Genomic DNA, 21,813 nt, shown 5'->3' with positions numbered 1-21,813 from the left:
TTAATACACTGAAAAAATATAACTTTTATGGCATCCTGTTGAACATACAAAAACATTAATGTTGGATATACTGTACTCAGAGGTGGCAAAGTTTGCTTTAGCCCCTGATGCTAGCTGGCTTTAGCCCCTGATGTTAGCTAACTAGCTCCCTAAAAGGTAAACAAGCACCATGAGAGCTAGCTAGGGAGCTAGCTAGCTAGCTAGCAAGCACTAAAATGTAAACAAGCACCATGGGAGCTAGCTAGGGAGCCTCAAGCCAAACTGTGGCAGTGTTTTTACTTAATGCACCTGGATTTGCCACCTCTGATTGTACTCTATATTTTTTGATGAACTAACAACATCAACTTGTCATTTTGGCTGCATGATTCCGAACTAATGCGACTTGCTATGAGCAATGTGACGTCATGGCCGCAGTCCGACATGATTTTCCTTTTTAGGTGGCTTGCGTGCACGTTCACCTTAATGACGGAGGCGGGGGGCCGGGCGGCAGGGTTGACGTGGTGGAGCTGTGCCATGTTGGCGATGCTGGCCAGCGTGCTCAGGCGATTCATCTGGCCCATCGCCATGGAAACGGAGGCCGGTGCCAGACTGGCCGGGATCAGGGGATGTGACATCATCATGAAGGGCAGCTGGTCCAGAACTTGAGAGGGACATACAAGAAGATGAGTAAGGTTAGCTTCCCCCCCACCCCCCTTCATATAAGAGGAGCCTTCTGTAATCTCTGAGGAGGAGGGCCAATATACGTCACTGGTCACAGTTTGATTCTGAACCCAATCAAGAACTCCAGAAAGCTAAATATGGAACAACACTCAAAGTCCAAGAGTGTACTTGAGAAGTTATGGACACGTCACGCAAACAAATAGTAGCAAGACAGGAATTTATGCTAATCACCTAGATGTTAATGGATATTTAATGAATATTAACTAATTCAATATTATTGATTGGTCGATAAAAGCAGTTTGAAAAAAACAAACAGGCAACATAAAATAAATGCTAATTTTATAGATTTGTACATTTTGTCTATCTTGCACGTGCAGTCCTATGCAAATACGTAAATACTATTCTGTATTTTTTTTTAAGACAAAATCGGTTCATGCATGTCTGCAACAAAAAAAATGGATTAGGCTAAAAACCCAAAAAGTTAATTAGTTAGTTTTCTTAGATTGTTGATTAGTTGTTTATTGAATTAGTGTTTCTTCTTAGTTTCTTCTTTGTTCATTAGTTAGTAAGCTGGTCATTAGAGTGTTTCTTCTTTGTTTAGTTAATTAGTTCGTTTACAGTCACACTGTTGATTAGTTGTTTAGCTACTTCATTCAGATTTTGATTTGTTAGAAATGAGCATTTTGTAACTTGTCTGTGAGTAAGTTAGTTAACTGGTGTCTTAGTTATTTAGTCAGATAGTTTTCTGTCAGATTGTTGATTAGTTGTTTAACTGGTTAGTTGTATGTTTGGTTTTGGTTAGTTGGCTAGTTAGCATTTCTTCTTAGTTAGTTAGTTAGTTTTCAGACACATTGTCAATTAGTTGATTGTTTAGCTTTTAGTTTTCAGTCAGGTTGTTGATTTGTTAGCCAGTTAGTTAGTTAGTTAGCTCTTCATCAAGTGTTTTGTAACTTGTCTGTCAGTAACTTAGTTAGTGGTTCTTCTTTTTTAAATTATTTAATTTTCAGTCACATTGTTGATTCGTTGATTGTTTAACAGCTTATTTTTCAGTCACATTGTTGATTTAGTTAGCCAATTAGTCAGTTTGTTCTTATCAAGTGTTTTCTAACTAGTTAGTTAGTTAGTAATCATTCAAAAAATTCTCAGCTACACTGTCCCTGGAAAGTTAATGGATAGGTGTCTGAAAGTCCCATGGTTTTGGGAATGAGCCAGAACAGAACCACCCCGTACTCATTAGTGTTCACACCTGACCAAGAGAACGGCACCAAGGCAGAAAGCAAACAAGAGTGGGCCTACCAATAAAGTGGACAAAAAGGTGATAGTGTGAACATTTTGGGATCTCTGTGAGCCCCAAGTGAGATATTTTCTGCGTCTTACTTTTTCTGAATTGCATTGAGGTGACATTCCAGTTGTGCTCACGACAGCACAAAGACGCGATGATGTTGTCACTGCCCGCCACACTAGCGGCAAACAACCACTTGTCCCTTTTGATATTCCGACGCACTTTCACCACTTCCAAGCGCACCTCATCTCATCTCGGCCAATCTATTGTTCACAAAGCTCTCTTTAAGTCAAGAATTGACTGGCTTTAAAGGGAAATCCCTTCTCTCAACAGCACCCCTGTGGCTTGTTGCCGTCCCTCTGGTCAGGACACAAACAATTCCATTTGGGGGTGGGGGGGGGGGGGGGCGCTCGAGGTTTGACATAAATATTTATCATTTAATAAAGGCACAAGCAAAAACAAAAGACACACACGGGGAGGAAGTGGAACAAAAGAAGCTGATGGCAGTCCTGGTGGCGGGCCAGCAATGCATGATGGGTAATTATGCACACAAAGGAGGGGAGAGAAAAACACAACGTTGGTCGCCTTTCTGCAAAATTGTCATAAATAATATGAAAGGGACTTAGGGAGGGATGAAGAGGGGGAATGATGGAAGGACAGCTAAGGCAGAGGAAGAGAGGAAGGAAAGGAAGATAAGAAATAGAGTATAAGGAAGGGAGGATGAGAGAAGGAACAAAGGAAAACAAATAATAAGGAAAGAAATCAAATGAAGATTTGAGTGACAGTAAATTACGGATGGAAACAAAGAGGAAGGAAGGAAGGAAGACGGCAATAAAGGAAGCAATAAAGGAAGTTATAAAGGAAGGAAGGAAGTATACAATGATGACAGTAATGAGAGAGTAACAAGTAAATTGAGGGTGACTGGAAAAAAAGAAGGAAGGGGAGAAGGGAAGAAAAGTAAGTAAATGTAGGACGGAAGGATGGTGGAGGTAGAGAAGGGAGGAAAGACACCAGAGGAAAGAAAAAATACAGAAAGACGGAAAGCAGTAATGACAGTACATGAGGAGAGAAAGAAAGAAAGAAAGTAAAATAAGTCAGGAAAAAAGTGATGAGGAAAAGTGAACAGAGGAAGACAAAAGCTGCAAGGAAGAAAGCAAGCAAGGCAAATCATTTAAGGAAAAAAGAAAGTTTGAATGTAATGAAGATGTCATTATCTTTGACTTATGTGTAAAATATAATAATCGACCCCAAAAAAAAAACACACGCCCGATTTGTGCTGATTTCGCTAGCTAATATCAGCCGATTAATCGGTTGTTCCGAGAATGCCTGGTGAGTAAGTAAACATATGTTTGATGTCGTGTGTGTTTTGGAACACTGGACGCAAACAATCCAAGCAAAAGAAAACGCGAGTGGACGTAAACAAACAGCTGCTGCCACAATCAAAGCAGCAGCCACTGTGCGCATTTGTCCCCGCCCACCACCTCCTCCACCTCCTCCTCCACCTCCACCTTTCCTGCTATCGTTTCATTCTCACCCCCAGCTTCCCCCCTTCTTCTCCTTGGCCCTCCCATCGCTCTCGCTTATGTTTCATTAAAAAACATCAAAAGTCAAAGTGGCGCTCTTCTGTTTATCCAAACAAACCATTACTGTAAACAAACAGTGGCTGTAAATTTCCCAGAAGATCTTGTTAAACGCACAAATGGCGCTCGCAAAGGTGTCGCACTCAGCATTTGTGTACGTGCGTGCGTGCGAGACCCGCCTTTGTGGTGCTTCCAGCCCTAGTAGGGGCCCTACACTTCCCATAAGGCAGTGGGTGGCGCTGGAGAAAAAAAAAAAAAAACATGTCGTATGCATGAATGCATGCATGCATGCGCTCGCTCGTGTGTGTGTGTGTGAGTGTGTGTGTGTGTGTGTGTGTGTTTCCACTTGACTCTAGCATTAAGAGTGATTACACTTTACAGGTTTCTAATGGGCGGTGGTAACCATGCCACCTAACTCCACGCAGATGCTATCGACGGCGGTAAACAGAGCTTACGAGCGGACGTGAGCACCCGGAGAAACGCATACAATAGAAACTAATAATAGTAATTAGAGCGACATATAAAGACAGACGCGCATAATTTAAACTCTACTTGTGTATGTGCGTGTGCGCGCGCCCTGGATTGATAGTGTATTCCACACAGGCCGCCGTATAAACCCTGTCATCTGTCTAAACACACTGATGTCGCTTTAGCCTGTCGATAGCGGGGGGGGGGGGGGGGGGGGGGCATCCGGCTTGTGCGCGAGTGTGTGTGTGTGTGTGTGTGTGTGTGTGTGCCATCGATTGCCCAGCCGTTTGTCGTTTGCATTCAAGGTAGTGAATTAGAGAGAAGGCTATCGATTGGGCTTCGGCCTCTCATCTTAGTCATCTCTCTATCTAGCTGGCTGTCCATCTTCGGCCACAAGGTGGGCAAAGCGCAACACTGCGGCCCGCTGCGTCCTTTCATCTGCTCCACATTTGCATTTGGCGTCCTATAAGTCCAGCCCTGTAATATTTGTTGCATTATTTTATTGATTTATATTACCCCGACATTGACATAAATAATTGCTTGAAACCATTTTACATTTAATTAAATCATTGGACAATGATTAGCAATCGGTCAACTTCTTTGTCGATTTTAAAAGAGATATCGGCCGATTTTTCTCAAACTCGGTCGTGAAATGAATTCAAGTTGTAAGTGAAGGTAGCGCTGTTAGTTCCTTTGATGTTGGACGCCTTCCTCAGCCGATGTCACATCCTGCGTCCAATCAGCCGCATGTAAACACAGCTGTGCAATTAGTATTGACGGAAGTGCACCAATGTAACTATTGTGTGGCGTGTGGTAACAAAGTAATTAAAAATTCAAGCGTGTGTGTGTATGTGTGTGTGTGTGTGGACAAAAAGAGATGACACCGACCCAATCCGGGACTGTGGTCGCCGTTCTCTCCGTTGTGGCTTCCATGTTGTTGGTTGCCGTGGTAACCGCCCATCTCCAGTTTGATCTTCTTGGCCAGGGCAGACAGATCTGCGGGAACAGATAATGAAATTGACCTCCAACAGGATTTTAGGTCTAAAAGACAGTTGTTGTTTTGTTGTTTTTTTTGGGGGGGGAGTGGCAATTTTGCATAATGGGCAGTACCTCATCACATCCAGCAGATGACGCTGTGCTGAAAAAAGCACACTAACACACTTCCATCAGCATGTTCAAATGTTTTGCCGCTCCAGACAGATTTTTGGTTATCTATCCATTTGTGTATGAAAAATGGTAGACAGGAAGTTGCACACAACACGCAATGAAAGGCACACAGATGTAACTAAACCGAACCTCCTTAAGCTTGGGCGAGAGAGCGAGCGAAAGGTAAGGGGATCAATAGCATTTAGATCAATGGCCCCAGTGGAAGATTAAGCTCTACGGATGTGCAGGAGGTTGTCACTGGAAGACATTCATTCCAGCCGCTCTGCTGCACCGCTCATTTCGTTTGGCAGGGAATCAAGAGAGACATTCATCTCTCCCACGCGGAGCACGGTCAACACTCACCATTCGAGCCACACAGGACACTATTAGAAAGTAAATAAGCTACTTTTTTCCCCCTCTTTTTGCTTTTCAAAAGCACGACAGCATATTAGGGCCATGTATAAATAAATAAATACATAAATAAATACAAATATTTTCTGAGAAAAAAACGTTCTAAAGCGGCAAATTTGCGAGAAAAAAATTCGTAAATTTGCAACTTTATAAAGTGGCAAGTTTGCGACTTTATAGTGGCAAATTTTCGAGAAAAAAATTCAAATTTTCGAGAAAAAAACTCACATTTTCGACTTTATAAATCGGCATATTTGCGAGAAAAAAACACGAAATTTGCGACTTTGTAAAATGTCAAATTTGTGACTTTATAAAGTCGCAAAATTGAGAAACCCACACACCTCCCGTGCCCGTAAATTTGCAACTTAAAGTGGCAGATTTGCAAGAAAAAAACTCGGAAATTTACAAGAAATACACGCAGCGTAGCTATAGTCTAATGTGAGGATTTGTTGGTAGTTAATGGGACACTGTCTATAAAATGAAAAGGAATGGAAAAATGGAGACGGATTCATTCTTAATTTAAACTTTACTCGTCATACTCGACTAAATCGACAACACTTCCTGATCCCCTAACCTATCAGCTGACTAAACACTAACCAATCAGAAGCTAGCATACTTTAGGTAAATGCAAGTGGATGACGGAGAGCAGCAGATTTGACACACCAACTTAGCTAGAAGTACAAAAAATTAAAAATAAATGTATGAATGTGTAAAGAGGTTTTTTTCTTGCAAATCTGCCACTTTATAAAGTCTCAAATTTGCTACTTTATAGTCGCAAATTTACACGTTTTTTTTCTCTCGGAATATTGCCCCCGCCCTCCGATAAAATATATATTTATACGTGTGGCCCTAATAATACATTAGAATTTCTTCCATGAAGCTCTGAACGTGCCCTGACCCGCAAGGGCAAGCTTTCAAATTCATACAATTAAATATGTCTTGCACTAATGCGGACAAACACGGCGAATTATTAAAAGTGGACAACTGTGCAAACAACAGTGAGGAAATGCAAACAAGGCCTTAAGTCTTAATTTCCTGATCTTGGCTACATCGAAACATTAGCACCAAGCTCAACTGCTCTGTTGTTCTTTTCCCCTCCTCCTCCTCCTTCTTCTTCTTCTTCACACAAAAGACGCTCTGTCCCACCAAAAACGTCGACAACCACAACAAATTGTCCCATTTTTTCTTCTCATCTTCTCCGCTGCCCTTTTTCCTCGCCTCACTTTTACCTTTTCAAAATGTCAGCATCACAGCGGGACGCCAGGCCGCCATGTTTCATTTGTGTGTGTGTGAGGGAGACACTAAGGAGGGGATCACATCAAACGATTCCCGCCGCCTTTTTTTTTTATGCTCAAATGTCCTCGCCTCTCTCTTTTTTTTTCTCTCATGTGGGCCTGCCTCTAATCACCAGCGCTGACATTGCCGCCGTGCCCTCTCTTGAGGTGGGAAAGAAGGCGTTTTTTGTTTTTTTTCCCCCCAGAGAGAGACGCTCTGGAGCAACAAGCACACAACACACACACGCTGTGGAGCGCCTTTGAACAACAGCAACGGAAGTGGCGGCTAATAGAAAATCTTTTGAGGAGCAGAATGAAAAGATCAGCTCGCGCAGACGACACAAAGACAAGGGCAACTTTGAGATCGGTCAGGTGCCAACAATGACTTTTCTGCCGCTCGTTTCACACACACACACACACACACACACACGTACGCACACACAAATGCACGCGAATAAACAAACAGGGCTCACAAACAAGCTTAATAACGAGATGCTATGCTATGACCTTTTGAAGGCATTTGACTAATTAAAGACCAATTTCTAGGGCCCGACCAATTTGGATTTATTCTTAGACTGATGCCAATTCTGATATTATCGTAACTAATTAATCGCCTTATTAATAATAATAAAAATTTAAAAGTGAAAGTCCGATTGTCGGCCGGGCCGATTACCAGTCCCGATATTTGTCTAAAATGCCAAATACGGGCATCGGCCTTTTTACGAATCTGAAGGCTGATAAAGCTGGCATCTCACTGAGTGGTGAATGCTTGTGAACGTAGCAAATTTAGGGTTTTCATCAGATTTGTGAAGACAGTTTTTAATTGTCGCAAATAATTTTTAAACATATTCAGACAATTTTTCACTGTCTGCAAAGATCTTGTGAGACCTTTTATGAAACCTGACAAAAACACCAAATTATCTACATATGCATGCTTTTGTCTAACTTTTCATTTATGGATTTATTAAAAATTTCCACTCTATAAAAATGATGCTGACATTTTATTTTAATAATTAAACATTTTAAGTTAAATTAAGAAATTATGTTGGAATTTTGGAAAACTTTACTTACAATAGAAAACGATTTACTTACTTTTGAATTTAGTTTAACACATGCTGATGACCCTGCAATTTTTGTTATAATTCTTTATAGCTAAAAGTTTTTTGTTAAAAAAAAAATAATAATAATTCTGACACTAATGTTTTCTCTTTTACTGCAAATGAATATCGGCTTGAAATATCGGTTATCGGTCTTCTTGACTACTAACCAAAAACACATTGTGTTTGCTACTGTATGTGTTTATATTTAAAAAGAACTCTATTATAGAATATTATTTTCCATAATAAAAACATCTTACAAAATGTTTTGTTGATTTTTTTTAAGGGATGTTCAATACCACTCAGACCGATACCAATACAACTTGTACAAGTACTCAACTTTTTAGTAGTCCCACAACTACTTTTGATACATCAAATTTCCCCCCCAAAACAATAACAGATCATTTAAAAAAATATATATATATTTATCGCAGTAGTTTTTATTCTTCTAATTTCTCATGTCTAGTTCTTGATTGTAAAACGGCCTCAAGGGGGCGACTGACATTGGTCTTGAAATTAGGCCGGGTATCAGTACTTGCCCATCATTAGTTCTGAGTTACAAGTCGTATCTCAAGGCATCCCTGTCACAAGCAGTGTCATGATGCTTTTTGCAAATAAACGGAAACACCACTTACGATCGGTTCTTGCCGTTACACAACCAGAAAATGCTTCCGTAGCTTTTGTCTCCAAAATGAAATTATGCGTAAACTTATCAGGAGATAATTAATAGCTTGCAAGTTTTGCAGGTTTGAAGATTACAAAGGACTTTTGTGAACTTTGTAGTTCAACTAGAGAGAGAAAAAAGTTTGCATGTCTTTATCTGAAGTGTCAGCAGTGTGTGTTAATCTTATTAATCAGTCACCTCGTTCAACTCCGCCCCCTCCTCCTCCTCCTAACACTTGTGTGGATGATGGGTGCAAAGTGTCGATGCAAGAAAGTCACAAAAGTCACCTCATCCTCAATCTGTTCTGCAACCTCCATCCTTTCATTTTCGATGCCGCTTGTTCTCATTAGGGTTGCGGAACCTCTTCACTGCGAGCCGGAAAGACTAACCACTACCTCACTGTGCTGCCATATTGGCAACCTGCTTATTTGTGTTAACCTGCCGGTTACTAATCATTACATTCTTTCACTGTCAAAAGTGCATAATGGAAATTGTGGATTCTCGATATGGACAAAAGTATTGGGACACCAGCCCAAAACATCTACAGGAAGTAAATTGTTCACAGCATGGCCCATTTTCTTGTTCAACAGTTGTGTAATATTAGTTGCTTTAATTCTGCTGTTTTTATACCCAGAATTGGTTCATTAAAATATATATATATATATTTTTTTTTATGTCATTAGGTTATTGGTTAACTGATTTATTGGAAATATTAACATTGGAAAAGTGATTTTATCATGAAAATAATACTAAAGTATTTTGCATAGGCCTACTATTTTTTTTTAATTTAATTTATGATGACCTGGCCCTTTCTTATCATTGTTACCCTTTATGGGGCTCCATGAGTGCCAAAAATATGTCATTGCACCTATGTCTTATGTCTATGGGCGTGTGACGTGACATGTCTGTGTCTATTGAACGTTGAACTGTCCTTGTGTCCATGCTAGGTGTCTATAATAGGCGTATCTATATGATAGTGTTAGGGCTGGGCGATATACCCCAAAAATAAAATCTCGATTCATTCAAGACAATTACGATTTTAAGCGATTTTAATCTAATAAACCCAACAAACCTTTATTTAAAGTTTTAATTTATTCAAAAATCATTCCTGTGCAAAATGTTCAGACAACAACAATGTATACTGATTCTAAATCAGTCTTAACAAAAACTTAATATTCATAATTAGCGCTTAAATGCCACAATTAAGTATTCTGCCACTTGAGCAAAATTATAACTCAGAAAAACATTTGGATGTAACAGAACATAATAACAGCTTTAAATAATCCAGAAGACAAAATTCGATTTCACGAGTTAGTACATTTTCAACGATTTGATTTTTAAAATGACGATGTATCGAATTAATTCGATTTATTGTCCATTGCTTATGCTACGTGTATATGCTACGTGCTGAAGACGACATGCTACGCAAAATCCACAAAGCACGTTACGCCCCATTAACGTACTTTAACCTAACATACTTTGTCGATTGGCGCTGGTGTGACATGTCGTCCTCGGCCAACGGAGTTCTCCGGGTTGATCTGGAAGCTAGAGTACCAGTACGGGCTCCGCGCCTGGTGCCATGGCGGTACCAAAGCATAACCAGGTTGTCAAAATGGCATATCCAGAGGACAAGAGGTAACAGATAGCAACGATATTGTCCAACAACACGTAGCCATATCCAACTAGCATAAGCATGTAGCATATACACCTAGCATAAACACGCACATATACACGTAGCATATACACCTAGCATGGACACAAGCACAGTTCAATGTTTGATAAACACTGACATATGTCACGTCACATAAGACATAGGCGCAACGCCATATTTTTGGCATTCATGGAACCCCATAACCCTTGAGAACAAAAATTTGCCACCCCTTTCATAGAGGATTTTTTTTTTTTATGACTATCTATGAACGAAAGTATTGGGAAGTGAAAACGAAAGACAATGAATTTGTTGCAATGGTTGCTACTAAAACAGCTTGTGTACGACTTTCTATAATTTTTGGGAGTGTTTTGTCCATTCTTTGAGAAGAAAATTGGCGAGTTCTTCCACGCCAAACTCATCCAAGAACGTGTTTTTCTGTCATTTTTTTTTAAGCTTGAGAATGATGGCAATCGGCTCGCCAAACACGCTCAACTGGTGCCGTGTCTCCAATCGCGTGTGACATTTTCCGGTCCCCGTGTGCTTTATTTGTTTGCAGGTAAAAGCGTGCGTGTGTGCGCGAGTGCTGGGTGGTCACCTGCGGGAGGCATGATCCCGGCGTGCATCAGACCGCCGTGGGACAGCATGTGGTGAGCGGCGCCGTCAGTCACCGTCTGCAGCCTCTTGGGCGGTCGGCCGGGCCTCGAACTGCGGAGCACAACGTCGGTTATAATCCACTTGAGTGTTTTATGCTCTCTTTTGAGTCATGCCGAGACTGAGATGGGTGGCCCGTGTGTACAAAAACTTGCCGTAAAGTCTATAAAATTCTATAACAAGTGAAACCAGAGTGTTTTCCTGGAAGGCTGCTGCATGGCAAATCTGCCCTCCCACCCCCAAAGATCCGAGCAAAGCAAAAAACAAAAACAACAAAAAAAAGAGTTTCCCCCTATGGCATCAATAAAGCGCCTCATTACGGTTCAGCTTACTCATTCGTTTGTGTGCTTATTAAATGTGTGCGCTCGCCCACTACTCCTTCTTGTCTCACTTGGCCATTTGTTGCTTCTTTTTTTTTTTTTTTTTTTTCAATTTCTTCTTACCTGGAGCAGACTCACACTGGGCCAATTGTCTTGGACTGCGCTGGAGCCGAGTTTCCCTCTACCGGCATTGTCCCCCACTGACCCGCACTCAACCGTGCTCAAGCGCCTTTACGCACGTCATCACTTTGTGATAGAAGACAGCTTGACTACTTTTCTGACTTCTTACAAGTTGTTCTGGCTATTTTCACCATATGAAGTACATTACTCATAAAAAAAGGTAAGGATGTTGGGTTTTCAGGTGAGATTTAAGAACCTAAAGCATTTTAACTCAATTTGTCCTCCTCTCAACTTTTGAATGCAAATGTCCAAAATTTTCTATTTTTACTTCCTGTTATCTAACAAAGGGCAAAATTCAAGTGTTTGATGCAGGAATGCCTTTCTGTGACTCTTCCAGTCTCTAGCTCGGTCTGTCAATTCCATCTGACAATATTTGGTATAAAGCCTGATCAGTTGCTAGAGTCATCTTGGTCTCATGATGTCAAAATGTGAACAGCAACTGTCAGTAAAACGATCCGTGAATAAATCAGGCCTCTCTCTTGTGACTGATTACATTTTTAAGAAAACACCGCCAGAGGAAAAACAACCAATCACAGACCGAGGGACCGACTACAGCTATAGCTCCCACAGTCAGCTGCAGAATTTGAAATTATGCTAGCGTTGTATAAATCACTGAATGGCTTAGGTCCTGAATGTTTATAAAGAAAAGCTCATAGAGCTCAGCGTGTCAATTAATGGAGCACAGAGTTCAAAGCAAACATGGTGAAGCAGCATTCAGCTGTTATGCTGCACGGAAACAAAATAAGGTGCAAGAGAACTGAAGTGTAAAATCTTTTTTCCCATATCATTAAGGTCTTTTAGAGCATATCTATAATCATTTTTTCGTATATATTTTTTCTACGCTGAGGAGGGATGGAGCACCGGCAGGGAAAGGTCCTGGTCGTCACGCCAGCGTGCCTAGTGAGAACTAAACCGGTTACTGAGTTTGCCAGCTCGCCAACTGGCGAACTCTGCCCCGACACGGTGAATGTGGCCCCACCAAGTGTATATACAAGTATGTGTGTGTGTGTGTGTGTGTGTGTGTGTGTGTGGTGCATTAAAATTTGGAGCAACCTTGTTTTTGATGAACACTTTGATGGCACTTTATGTAAAAGGTTTGAGAACTACTGGTCGAAGTTGTTGTGACGGGGCCTGGCTCGTGGACTCAAACCAATCCAGCCATGCGGACGCCGTGCATTCTTGAGCACAATCTGGCTCGTGAAGTCGAGCGCCGCCCTTCTATGCTGTGATTGGGCCGGACATGCTCAATCAATCCTATTTGCGGGCTGGGGGCGAGCGCGAGGGGGGTGCGGAGTTGGTGAAAAGCTGTCAGACATCACTTGGGCTCTAACTAAACGGTGTGAATGTCCTGACAGGGGGAATGACACGGGCCGCATCAGGCTTAATGACAAGCAGCGCGGCTCATCTCCTCTCACGCTACACACTTCATAACATGAGGCTGTGGGCGCATGTTTGCCCGCGAGGAGAGATATTAAAAGACGGAGCGAGGCGAAAGAAAGAGTGCAGAGGAGGAGGAAAGGTGGAGGGAGAGATGGAATATATGGAAGGAGGGTCCGAGAGATTAAAAAAAAAAAAAGAGAGAGAGAGAGAGGGCGATAGATGAGCGGCAGCCGCTTCCTAGCGTGGGGTGTCTTTGAGCAGATTTTAATTAGAATCTAATCCAGCCGTCATTAAGGCCCCATAAACGAAGCTGTCAGTCAGGAGATTAATGGCGCCTCATTTGCATATTGCATATAATTCATCAATTACCCAGCAGAAAGGACCAATCCCCTGTTGACACACCCACTGGCTGCGAGTGGGGGGAGTGTGTGTGGAAGACAGAAAGATTATGTAGCCACTAAGTGAGTGAAAAACAGGTAGCTCTATCACGTGTGTGTGTGTGTGCGTGTGTGTGTGAGTGAGCTTTTAGCAATATGTGTGTATATGAAGTGTTCAAAGGTTAATTTGATGAGCCGATGAGCTCCACAGTTCCTGCCCTCGGTTTTAATGAGTTGTTATTATTGTCTCTTATTATGGGCCCAGACCGACTGGGATGTGACAGCTGACATCAGATATCACCCCCCCCCCACACACACACACACACACAGGCACAGAAACACGTTTAGGTTTGTTGGCAAATGTAAGTATGAAGTCTTTTTGGGGAAAGATGCTGGTTGACTTTTAACTTTAAAACAATTCCATAGTCCATAAAAATTTATGTAAAATAAATTCTGATGGGTTTTTTTTTCAGGGCAGGATATTTGAAGACGATATTCATTTGTGTTAAATGGAAAATATTGATGTGAAAAATTCGGAATAATACAAGCTACCACACTTAACTTCATTTAAATGTTTAACAGCTTTTCCGATATGTAACATGTTGGGAGCTCGCAGGCTCAGCGGCTTGTCTTATAACGTTAAAGGGGAAGTTCCATTGTGACCCCACTAATCTAAACACAGCATTCTGATTAATATTGCGTTTTTAACCATCTTAGTATGTGGCCATTTTGCCACTTGCTGTCGACTGCAAATGGCATCACAGTGCTCTAAGAGCTCAGCTTATTGTGTCGAATCTGCTGCTCTCCGTCATTCACTTGCATTTACCTAAAGTATGCTAGCTTCTGATTGGTTAGTGTTTAGTCAGCTGATCGGGAATCAGGAAGTGTTGTCGCTCTGGCTTCCCGTGTATGACGAGTAAAGTTTAAATTAAGAATGAATCCGTCTCCATCCTGCCTTTTCATTTTTACAAACAGTGTTCTGTTAACCACCAACGAATCCTCACATTAGAATATAGCTACGCTACTTTAGAAAGTGGCAAATTTGCATTTTTTTTCTCTGAATATTACCCTCCTCTGAACAAAAAAAAAATGTACCACTAAAATTTGCAACTTTTGGCAAATTTGTCTTTTTATAAAGTGGCAAATTTGTGAGTTTTTTCCCCCAGCAAATTTGTCACTTTAGAAAGTGGCAAATTTACAAGTTTTCCCCTCTAAATATTACCCCCACCCCCTTTGAAATTATATATATATATATATATACATCACTAGAATTTGCCACTTTTGGCAAATGTGTCACTTTATAAAGTGGCAAATTTGCGAGTTTTTATATTATATATTATATTAATACTACCACCCCCTCTGAAGAAAAAAAATATATATACATGGCCCTATTACTTCGTCGTAATGAAGCATTCAACTTTGGGAGTTCCTACTTTTCTTTTCCTTTTTCTTTAGCGCATCTAGTGACATACTGTGCAGCACAAAAGCAGGATACATATTTTTAGGCGGCTAGTTTGAAGCTAAGCGCCTTCAATTAATAACACACACTTCAAATGAGAGGCAAAAAGCACCACTGGAGGGAAATAAGACAGCAAAAGACTGTTGTTGTTTTTTTTCTTTTTTACTGCAGCCACTTCCCTTTCCCTCACAACTGTTTATTTGCACACACTAATTAATGGCCTGTGCGTGCTGATGGCTCGGTGCACCTTTGCGTATACAGAAGGGGGAGAATCAACTAGACACCAAGAAAAAAAAGAATTGGAACTTAATTTTGTGTTTAGTCTTCAAGTGTGTTGATACATCAAAGTGACCCACAGAGGGAGGTCTATGTGTGTGTTGTTGCTCATGTAAGTGTGTGTGTGTGTGTGTGTGTGTGTGTTTGAGGTTGAAGAGCGCTGGGTTCCCTGAGGTAGGATTAATGAAAAAGCCTTTCATGGAAAAGTCATCAAGCTGAGGGGATGGAATGAGAGAGAGGAGGGGGGAGAGAAAAAACACTGCATTGTGTGTCTATGTGCGTGTGTAAGGTGTGCACAGAGGAGGGGGTGTATGGCTTATGACCTCTTTGTCTCAAACTTTAATTAAAATCTCACCCAGACGTCCTCCCTCATGCCAGCACTGGCCACACACACACACATTTGGCAAAAAAAAAAAAAAAAAAAAGGCATTACAGTACATTGAGTTCTGACCTGCGTGCTTAGCGAGTGTGTCTGCAAATGTGTGTGTCTTACCTGAGTGTAACGTGAAACGCCAAACATGGCAGCTGGAGCTTAACGCAGGTGGAACAGAAACAAAACATAACAAAGATGACAGATCTGGCCAAAAACCCGTTGGCGAGTCGTGAGTGGGAAGAAACGTAATGAAAGAAGAGGAAGCGTGAGAGTCAAAACAGTGGAACCGCTACAGGCGCACAGGAGGTGCTGATAGGCAGCAGCTGCATGTACAAATGTGTGTGTGTGTGTGTGTGTGCGTGAATGTTTGTGTGCTTACTGTATATCCTCATGTAGCAGCCGGAAGTGTCTTTTTTTTTTTTTTAACATGGATTTGAAAGCATTTACATCTGGGGCTCATTTCGCTTCTGTTGTGTGCAGCACAACATTAAAATGCTGCTTCACCATGTTTGTTTTACTAAACTGCAGAGAGTACTAGCCATCTTTTCATAGGCTAAGGCATTTGTACAAGTAGCATGTTAATGGCAATGCAATGAACGCGTCAATTGCCAAAATTCAAAATAAATAAATGACTAAAAGTGAAAATGAAAACAGATATAAAAAATAGCATGCAAAAATTAAATCCCAAAAAATAAATGTAAATGGGAAAAACCCATAAATAAATAAATGTACAAATAAATAAAAAAATAAAGAACGAGAGTCAAAGTATAGAAATAAATACAAAAATAAATATAGAAATAGAATTAAATATCAATCAATAAATAAAAATGCTCTGCACTCACATTTATTTATTTCATGCTGCAGATACTCTGCAAGGACGAAATGTTATACAAATAAAGGGGCGGTCCTAAGCGTGTCTAGAATTGGACTCTTTCATTGGTCGAGTGAGCGGCTCGGCGAACAAGTAAGTCTCGCCGGCTTGCATTGGAGAGCTCCAGCAATGGATATCTATCTTGTCTATTTTTTAAATCTCGTCTTTTATTTTTGTATTTATTTTTACACATATATATATATATAAATAATTTATATTCATTGTTTTGATTTAATTTTTGAATTATATTTTTTATATCCGTTTTTATTTTCACTTTTAGTCATTTACTTATTTATTTAGTCTTTTATTTATTATCCATAGTAGCAGGCGTCAAACAACGAAACGCGACATAGCGAGAAAACCCTTTTAAAGCTTTGTTTTTGTGATTGGAACTGTGCCAAAGAGTTTCAAGAAAACTGAATCATACAAAAACCAAAGCAAAATTTCCCATAATCATCATGTGAATCCAAGGGTGGTCTCATAACATGACTTCACACGTGGCAAGTCAGCAGTTTGCACAGCTGCGTACGAATAATTCCTGTTTTTCATTTGATTATTTACAACCTACTAATATTTACTGTAGTTATGAGTTTTCGAGTGTGTTCGCATCAGCTATTGATATACTAGAACGCGTTCCGACTTACTGGCAAGTTTGGGCTACGGAATGTGCTAATTTCTTTCAAGAGGACGATTAATGAAGACTTGGCATCTGTTTGCGCGCAGGCCACTATTTGTAGAAATACGTTCCGCAGGAGTTGGAAAAGAAACAACGAGCGCAAACACGACTTTGTTTGGAATACATTAGCCGTCCGTTTACAACTCCCATGATCCCCATCCTTTCAATCTGTGTTTATCACGCTTGTATTCGCCGTCACGGTCGGCTTTGATAAATCATAACCATCGCCATCATCGCCGCCATCATCTGTGCGAAGGAAGACCGAGTAAGATTGATCGTCGGGTTCCGCCTCTTAAAAACGAAGACGGATCATCCGCGAAGTGCGAAAAAAGCTAGATGTGCTATTGTTATTTGGGAGGCCTGAGGGATGATGTCATGAGAGGAGCAGGAAGGACGACACACACGCACACACACACACACACACACACACACACACACACACACACACACACACACACACACACACACACACACACACACACACACACACACACACACACACACACACACACACACACACACACACACACACACACACACACACACACACACACACACACACACAGGACGTTTGATCATGGCAAGAATCCGATTTCCGAGACTGATACCGCCTTGCATTCCTTTCTTCCATTCCAGGGTCAAAACGATGTCAAGACTATGTGTGTGTGTGCGTGTGTGTGTGTGTGCGTGTGTGCGTGCTCACTCCATTATGGCCTGTCAGAGATGTGGAGGTCCCTTATGTCACCCCACTCTTCTCAAGACAACATCAAAGGAGTGCGAGGGTTAAAGTTGAGCTAAACACAGCACCCAAAAACACACACACACACACACACACACACACACACACAATGCCCCCCTTTTAAGACCCCTTACTCTAATGCAGCTCACTTTGACAGTGACTTATGATATAGCAACGGCTTTGAAGAGTCCACCTTCACACACACGCAGGCGCACAAACAAACACACACGCAGGCGCACAAACAAACACACACGCAGTCTAATGGGGTGAAAGGAGCTCATCCTCGCATTTTTTCTCATTTGGGTCGGCCAAAACGTCCCTCACAAAGACAAATGTCCCCACAATAAAAGAGTGGATGTTGAGGGGTGAGCAATACAAAGCCAGAAACGACAAGTGTACGCACACGCACACACTTGCTCGGGCCGTGTCTCGCGCCCCACACACACACACAGATGCACACAAAGAGCGTTTTTTGTTGCACTCTGCAGGCCGCCTCATCTCATTTATCATTTATCATCATAACAGATTCTTCGGTCTCATGTTTATTCTCCACCTGCTTCACATTTGGCTCGTTTATAAATGACCCGCTTCAAAGACACACACACACACACACACACATACACACACGAAACATGGTTACAAAGTGCTGATTCTGTTTCAGTACCAGTCCATCTGCGGTCGGCCTCTTAAAGGGCCAGTTGGGCTCAAAGTGAGAAACTTTCTTACGCTGTGTAAGCGAAGTTGCACACTTTTATTTTGGGCAACACGTATCCCCAGGCTGTGTTTATCTGTAATCTGTGATCCGCAGTCGCAAAATGCAAAACAATGCCTAAGTGAGGAAGCATTTACATGGGCACATTAAACCATAAAAAGATGCACACCACTCATATATGGAGGACCAAAACTGCCAAAATTTAAAATAAATAAAATAAATAAATTAATAAAAGTGAAAATAAAAATGGATATAAAAAATATATTTCAATATTTTGTTATATATATATATATATATATATATATATATATATATATATATATATATATATCCCTAAATAAATAAATAAAAGTACAAATAAATACAAACATAATTGCTGGCTTGAGGTGACAGTGGACAAGATAGTCGTCCAATCCTGGAGCTCTTCATGCACTTCCATGTTGGCCGACCTCGCTTACTTGACCATTGAAAGGCAGTTTGCAACGGCAGAACCCAACCCAAGATATTTCCTACTTACGCATTTTCATAAAACATGACCCAATTGAACATTTTGGCCACAATTCCAAAAGGTTTGGATCTTTTAGTCCCCAACATGCTTGGGCCCCCATTTTACCCCCAGTCTATATGTGAACTGCAACTGTCTGGTAACCATTTTGCGCAAAATTAATTAAAAATGACCCATTTGAAACAAGGTTGAACATTTTTGCCACAATTCCAAAAAGTTTGGACCTTTTGGTCCCAAACATGATTGGGTCCCTATTCCCCCCCATCCCCATGTCTATATGTAAACTGCAACTGCCTGGTAACCATTTTGTGCAAAATTCATAAAACATGACCCAATTCAAACAAGGTAGAACAATTCCAAAAGGTTTGGACCTTTTAGTACCCAACATGCTTGGGTCCCCATTTCCCCCCCCCCCCCCCCCCCCACCAAGTCTATATGTGTACTGCACCTGTCTGGTAACCATTTTGCGCAAAATTAATTAAAAATAACCCAATTGAAACAAGGTTGAACATTTTGGCCACAATTCCAAAAGGTTTGGAAGGTTTTGGTCCCCAACATGCCCCCCCCCCCCCCCCCAAGTCTATATGTGTACTGCAACTGTCTGGTGAGCTGTCAAGTGTGCACCCCCCCCCCTCGCCCAAATTTACAGTAGCTGTGATCAGTTCCAGCTCACTCGCCACCTTAATGAGGACAAGCACTATAGAAAATAGATGGACGTTGCAAAAACAAACATCAACACATCACAGTGATGCATGTTGTTCACATTATACGAGAAAAGTTGCAACATTTGTTTTAACTGGCACGGCCGCTTTAAGTTTCACATCATTGTGTGTCTAAAAGTCGAAACCATGTGTTTGCCTGACACATGCTCTCTTTTTTTTTTTAATCGTAACAAGAGCTCCGCTTTGTCACATTACACTTCTTTTATGTGTCAGCGGATAGAGACGACACACACACACACACACACACACATACACATACATACATACACAGCTTGACCTGATGTGTGCTTCTAATAGAGAATGAAACTGTTCCTTTGTGAGCCACAAAGAAAAGGACGAAGGATCGGGTTGCCTCCTACACCGCCGTGTTGCCTCGGTGGAACTAATGTCATTTAGCAAGCGAGGCCAAGCAAACATGCAGCCATGACCATGTGTGTGTGCGTGTGTGCGTGTGTGTGTGTTGTTCCACCTTTACATGAATTATAACTTGGCTTTGGCAGTGAGAAAAGTCAGGCCTTCTTCTTCATGGTGTGTGTGCGCTTGTGTGTGTGTGCGTGTGTGTGCATGCACAGCAGGGGTGAAAGCAAGGGACAAAGATGGATAAACAGGACACTTCCGTGACCGCTCCTTCAAACGCTTTCATTTAAGCGTCTAAAATCGATGTTTACTTGTTCCATCATTAGCGTTTAAAGAAAGCCGAGCAGGCTGTTGTTTGTCCCAGCAGCGTGTGCGACCATTCCAGTCAGACATGTAATAAGTGATGGTCTGTCTTAATCAGTAACCCGCTGCGAGAGAGAGAGGTTCTTGGAACGTTTCCCCCCCCCCCCCTCACTGATTCGGACCACCGCATCAGGAAGTTGACACAAGAGCACAAATAAGGCCTTCCAAAGTCGTTTGAAGACTCCTAACGAGTGATCTCCTCAGATCTCATTAACTTAAGACTGTTAGGGTGTTGTGTGGATAATTGAGACACGGCGGAGGCTGTGCACTTTTCTGCCGTGTGTATAACAGCGTTCCCATTAACACCTGACATGGAAGAAATCCCCCAGAGACACCCTGAGACGGATCTGGATTTTGTCTCTCTCTCTTTTTTCTTTTTTTCTTTTTTTTTGCTGCAAGGTCTCACGTGTGGGCGGCGGAACCGGAAAGGAGAGTTTAGTGTAATTGCTTTTCTTTTAATACGTATTCCACTTTTTATTCAATCTACCAGGTCAAATTTGATAATGAAACAGGCCATAAAATTAGGTACACCCGCACAATCTAATGAGATCAGTATCAAAAGGTCATAAGATAATATTAATGTGTTCTTTTTTTAATTTATTGATTCACCGACAAGAGAGGGGCAATATCTCTCTGTAGTCCCACACTACAGAAACCAAATGGGCCGCATTATTCTATGCCAACCATCTCAACTGGATTATTCTGTTTTTAAAAGTAGAAATGTTGAAACAAGTTCTGCATTGGATTTTTATTACATTGCGCACGGGGCCATCTGGTTGATAATACAGTGTGATGGTTTGATTTACAGTTGGGCTGATAAAGGTTCCTCAATCCCCATCCTTGTTGACATGTCCTCATCTGCATTTAGCGGCAGGTGTAAATTGGATCATTCACGCATCAGGGAGCGGGGATTAACTACCAAACAATACCAATTCCCCAAACCGGGGGGGCTAATCCACAAACTTCTGCTGGCAAATTCGTGCTGTTATGAGCATGTGGTGGCCGCCACCGAACGGCGAGGCGCCGGGAAGCCACAAATCCGGGCCAATTTGGTTCCCTTCATCACCACATCTCTGCGGTATATTGGACTGATGACCCACGTGGGTTGGTCACCACTGGAGTTGTGCGAAAAAAACAGCTCATTTGCATAATCTCATCATAAATACCGAGAATTCATTTAATCATCTCCTCTGTTCTGAGGCTCTGGGCTAAAGAGTGTTGATATGATAAGACAGTGAGTTATTAAGGGAGGAGAGAGAGTGAGAGTGAAGGGATCACAGAGTGAGCTTGTCCTGATTTGAGCTGCCGCTTGGGGCCAAATGAAAATTAATTAATTTCTGTGAAGAATCAATTTCTAAGAATGACAGTGTCAGATTTGGCGCGTGCACGTCCGCTTGTGTATATGTCAAACACTGTGTGTGTGTGTGTGTGTGTGTGTGTGTGTGTGTGTGTCAGCCAGAGCGAGAGATCACAGCCTACGATAACACGACAAAGTTTGCGTGTTGTTTTTTTCCCCGATGAGGATTACTCGAGTCCATTATCTCCGCCATCAGCGCTCTTATCATGTGTTAAAATTACGATTAGCAACAGAGCAAGAAATTAAATGTGGCAAGTCAAAAAAG

At 41.5% G+C, this 21,813-nt stretch overlaps 1 protein-coding gene across 4 annotated transcripts in view; it reads right to left on the bottom strand.

The window, feature by feature from the left end:
* Window positions 1–21,813, bottom strand: part of dachc (dachshund c) — a 38,062-nt gene that overhangs the window by 14,191 nt on the left and 2,058 nt on the right. For all 4 annotated transcript variants that reach the window (XM_086093810.1, XM_086093811.1, XM_086093812.1 and 1 more), the window contains exons 2-4: window positions 10,826–10,935; window positions 4,879–4,986; window positions 459–640 (exon numbers count right to left, since the gene is read on the bottom strand). In XM_086093810.1, the coding sequence (XP_085949936.1) occupies window positions 459–640; window positions 4,879–4,986; window positions 10,826–10,935 (400 nt within the window). The remainder of the gene's footprint in view (window positions 1–458; window positions 641–4,878; window positions 4,987–10,825; window positions 10,936–21,813) is intronic.

Source organism: Leptonotus elevatus, chromosome 13 (assembly GCF_054856555.1).
Source record: "Leptonotus elevatus isolate MCC_2025b chromosome 13, RoL_Lele_1.0, whole genome shotgun sequence".
NCBI classification, from domain to species: Eukaryota; Metazoa; Chordata; class Actinopteri; order Syngnathiformes; family Syngnathidae; genus Leptonotus; species Leptonotus elevatus.
This window is presented reverse-complemented; position numbering and strand designations above follow the sequence as displayed.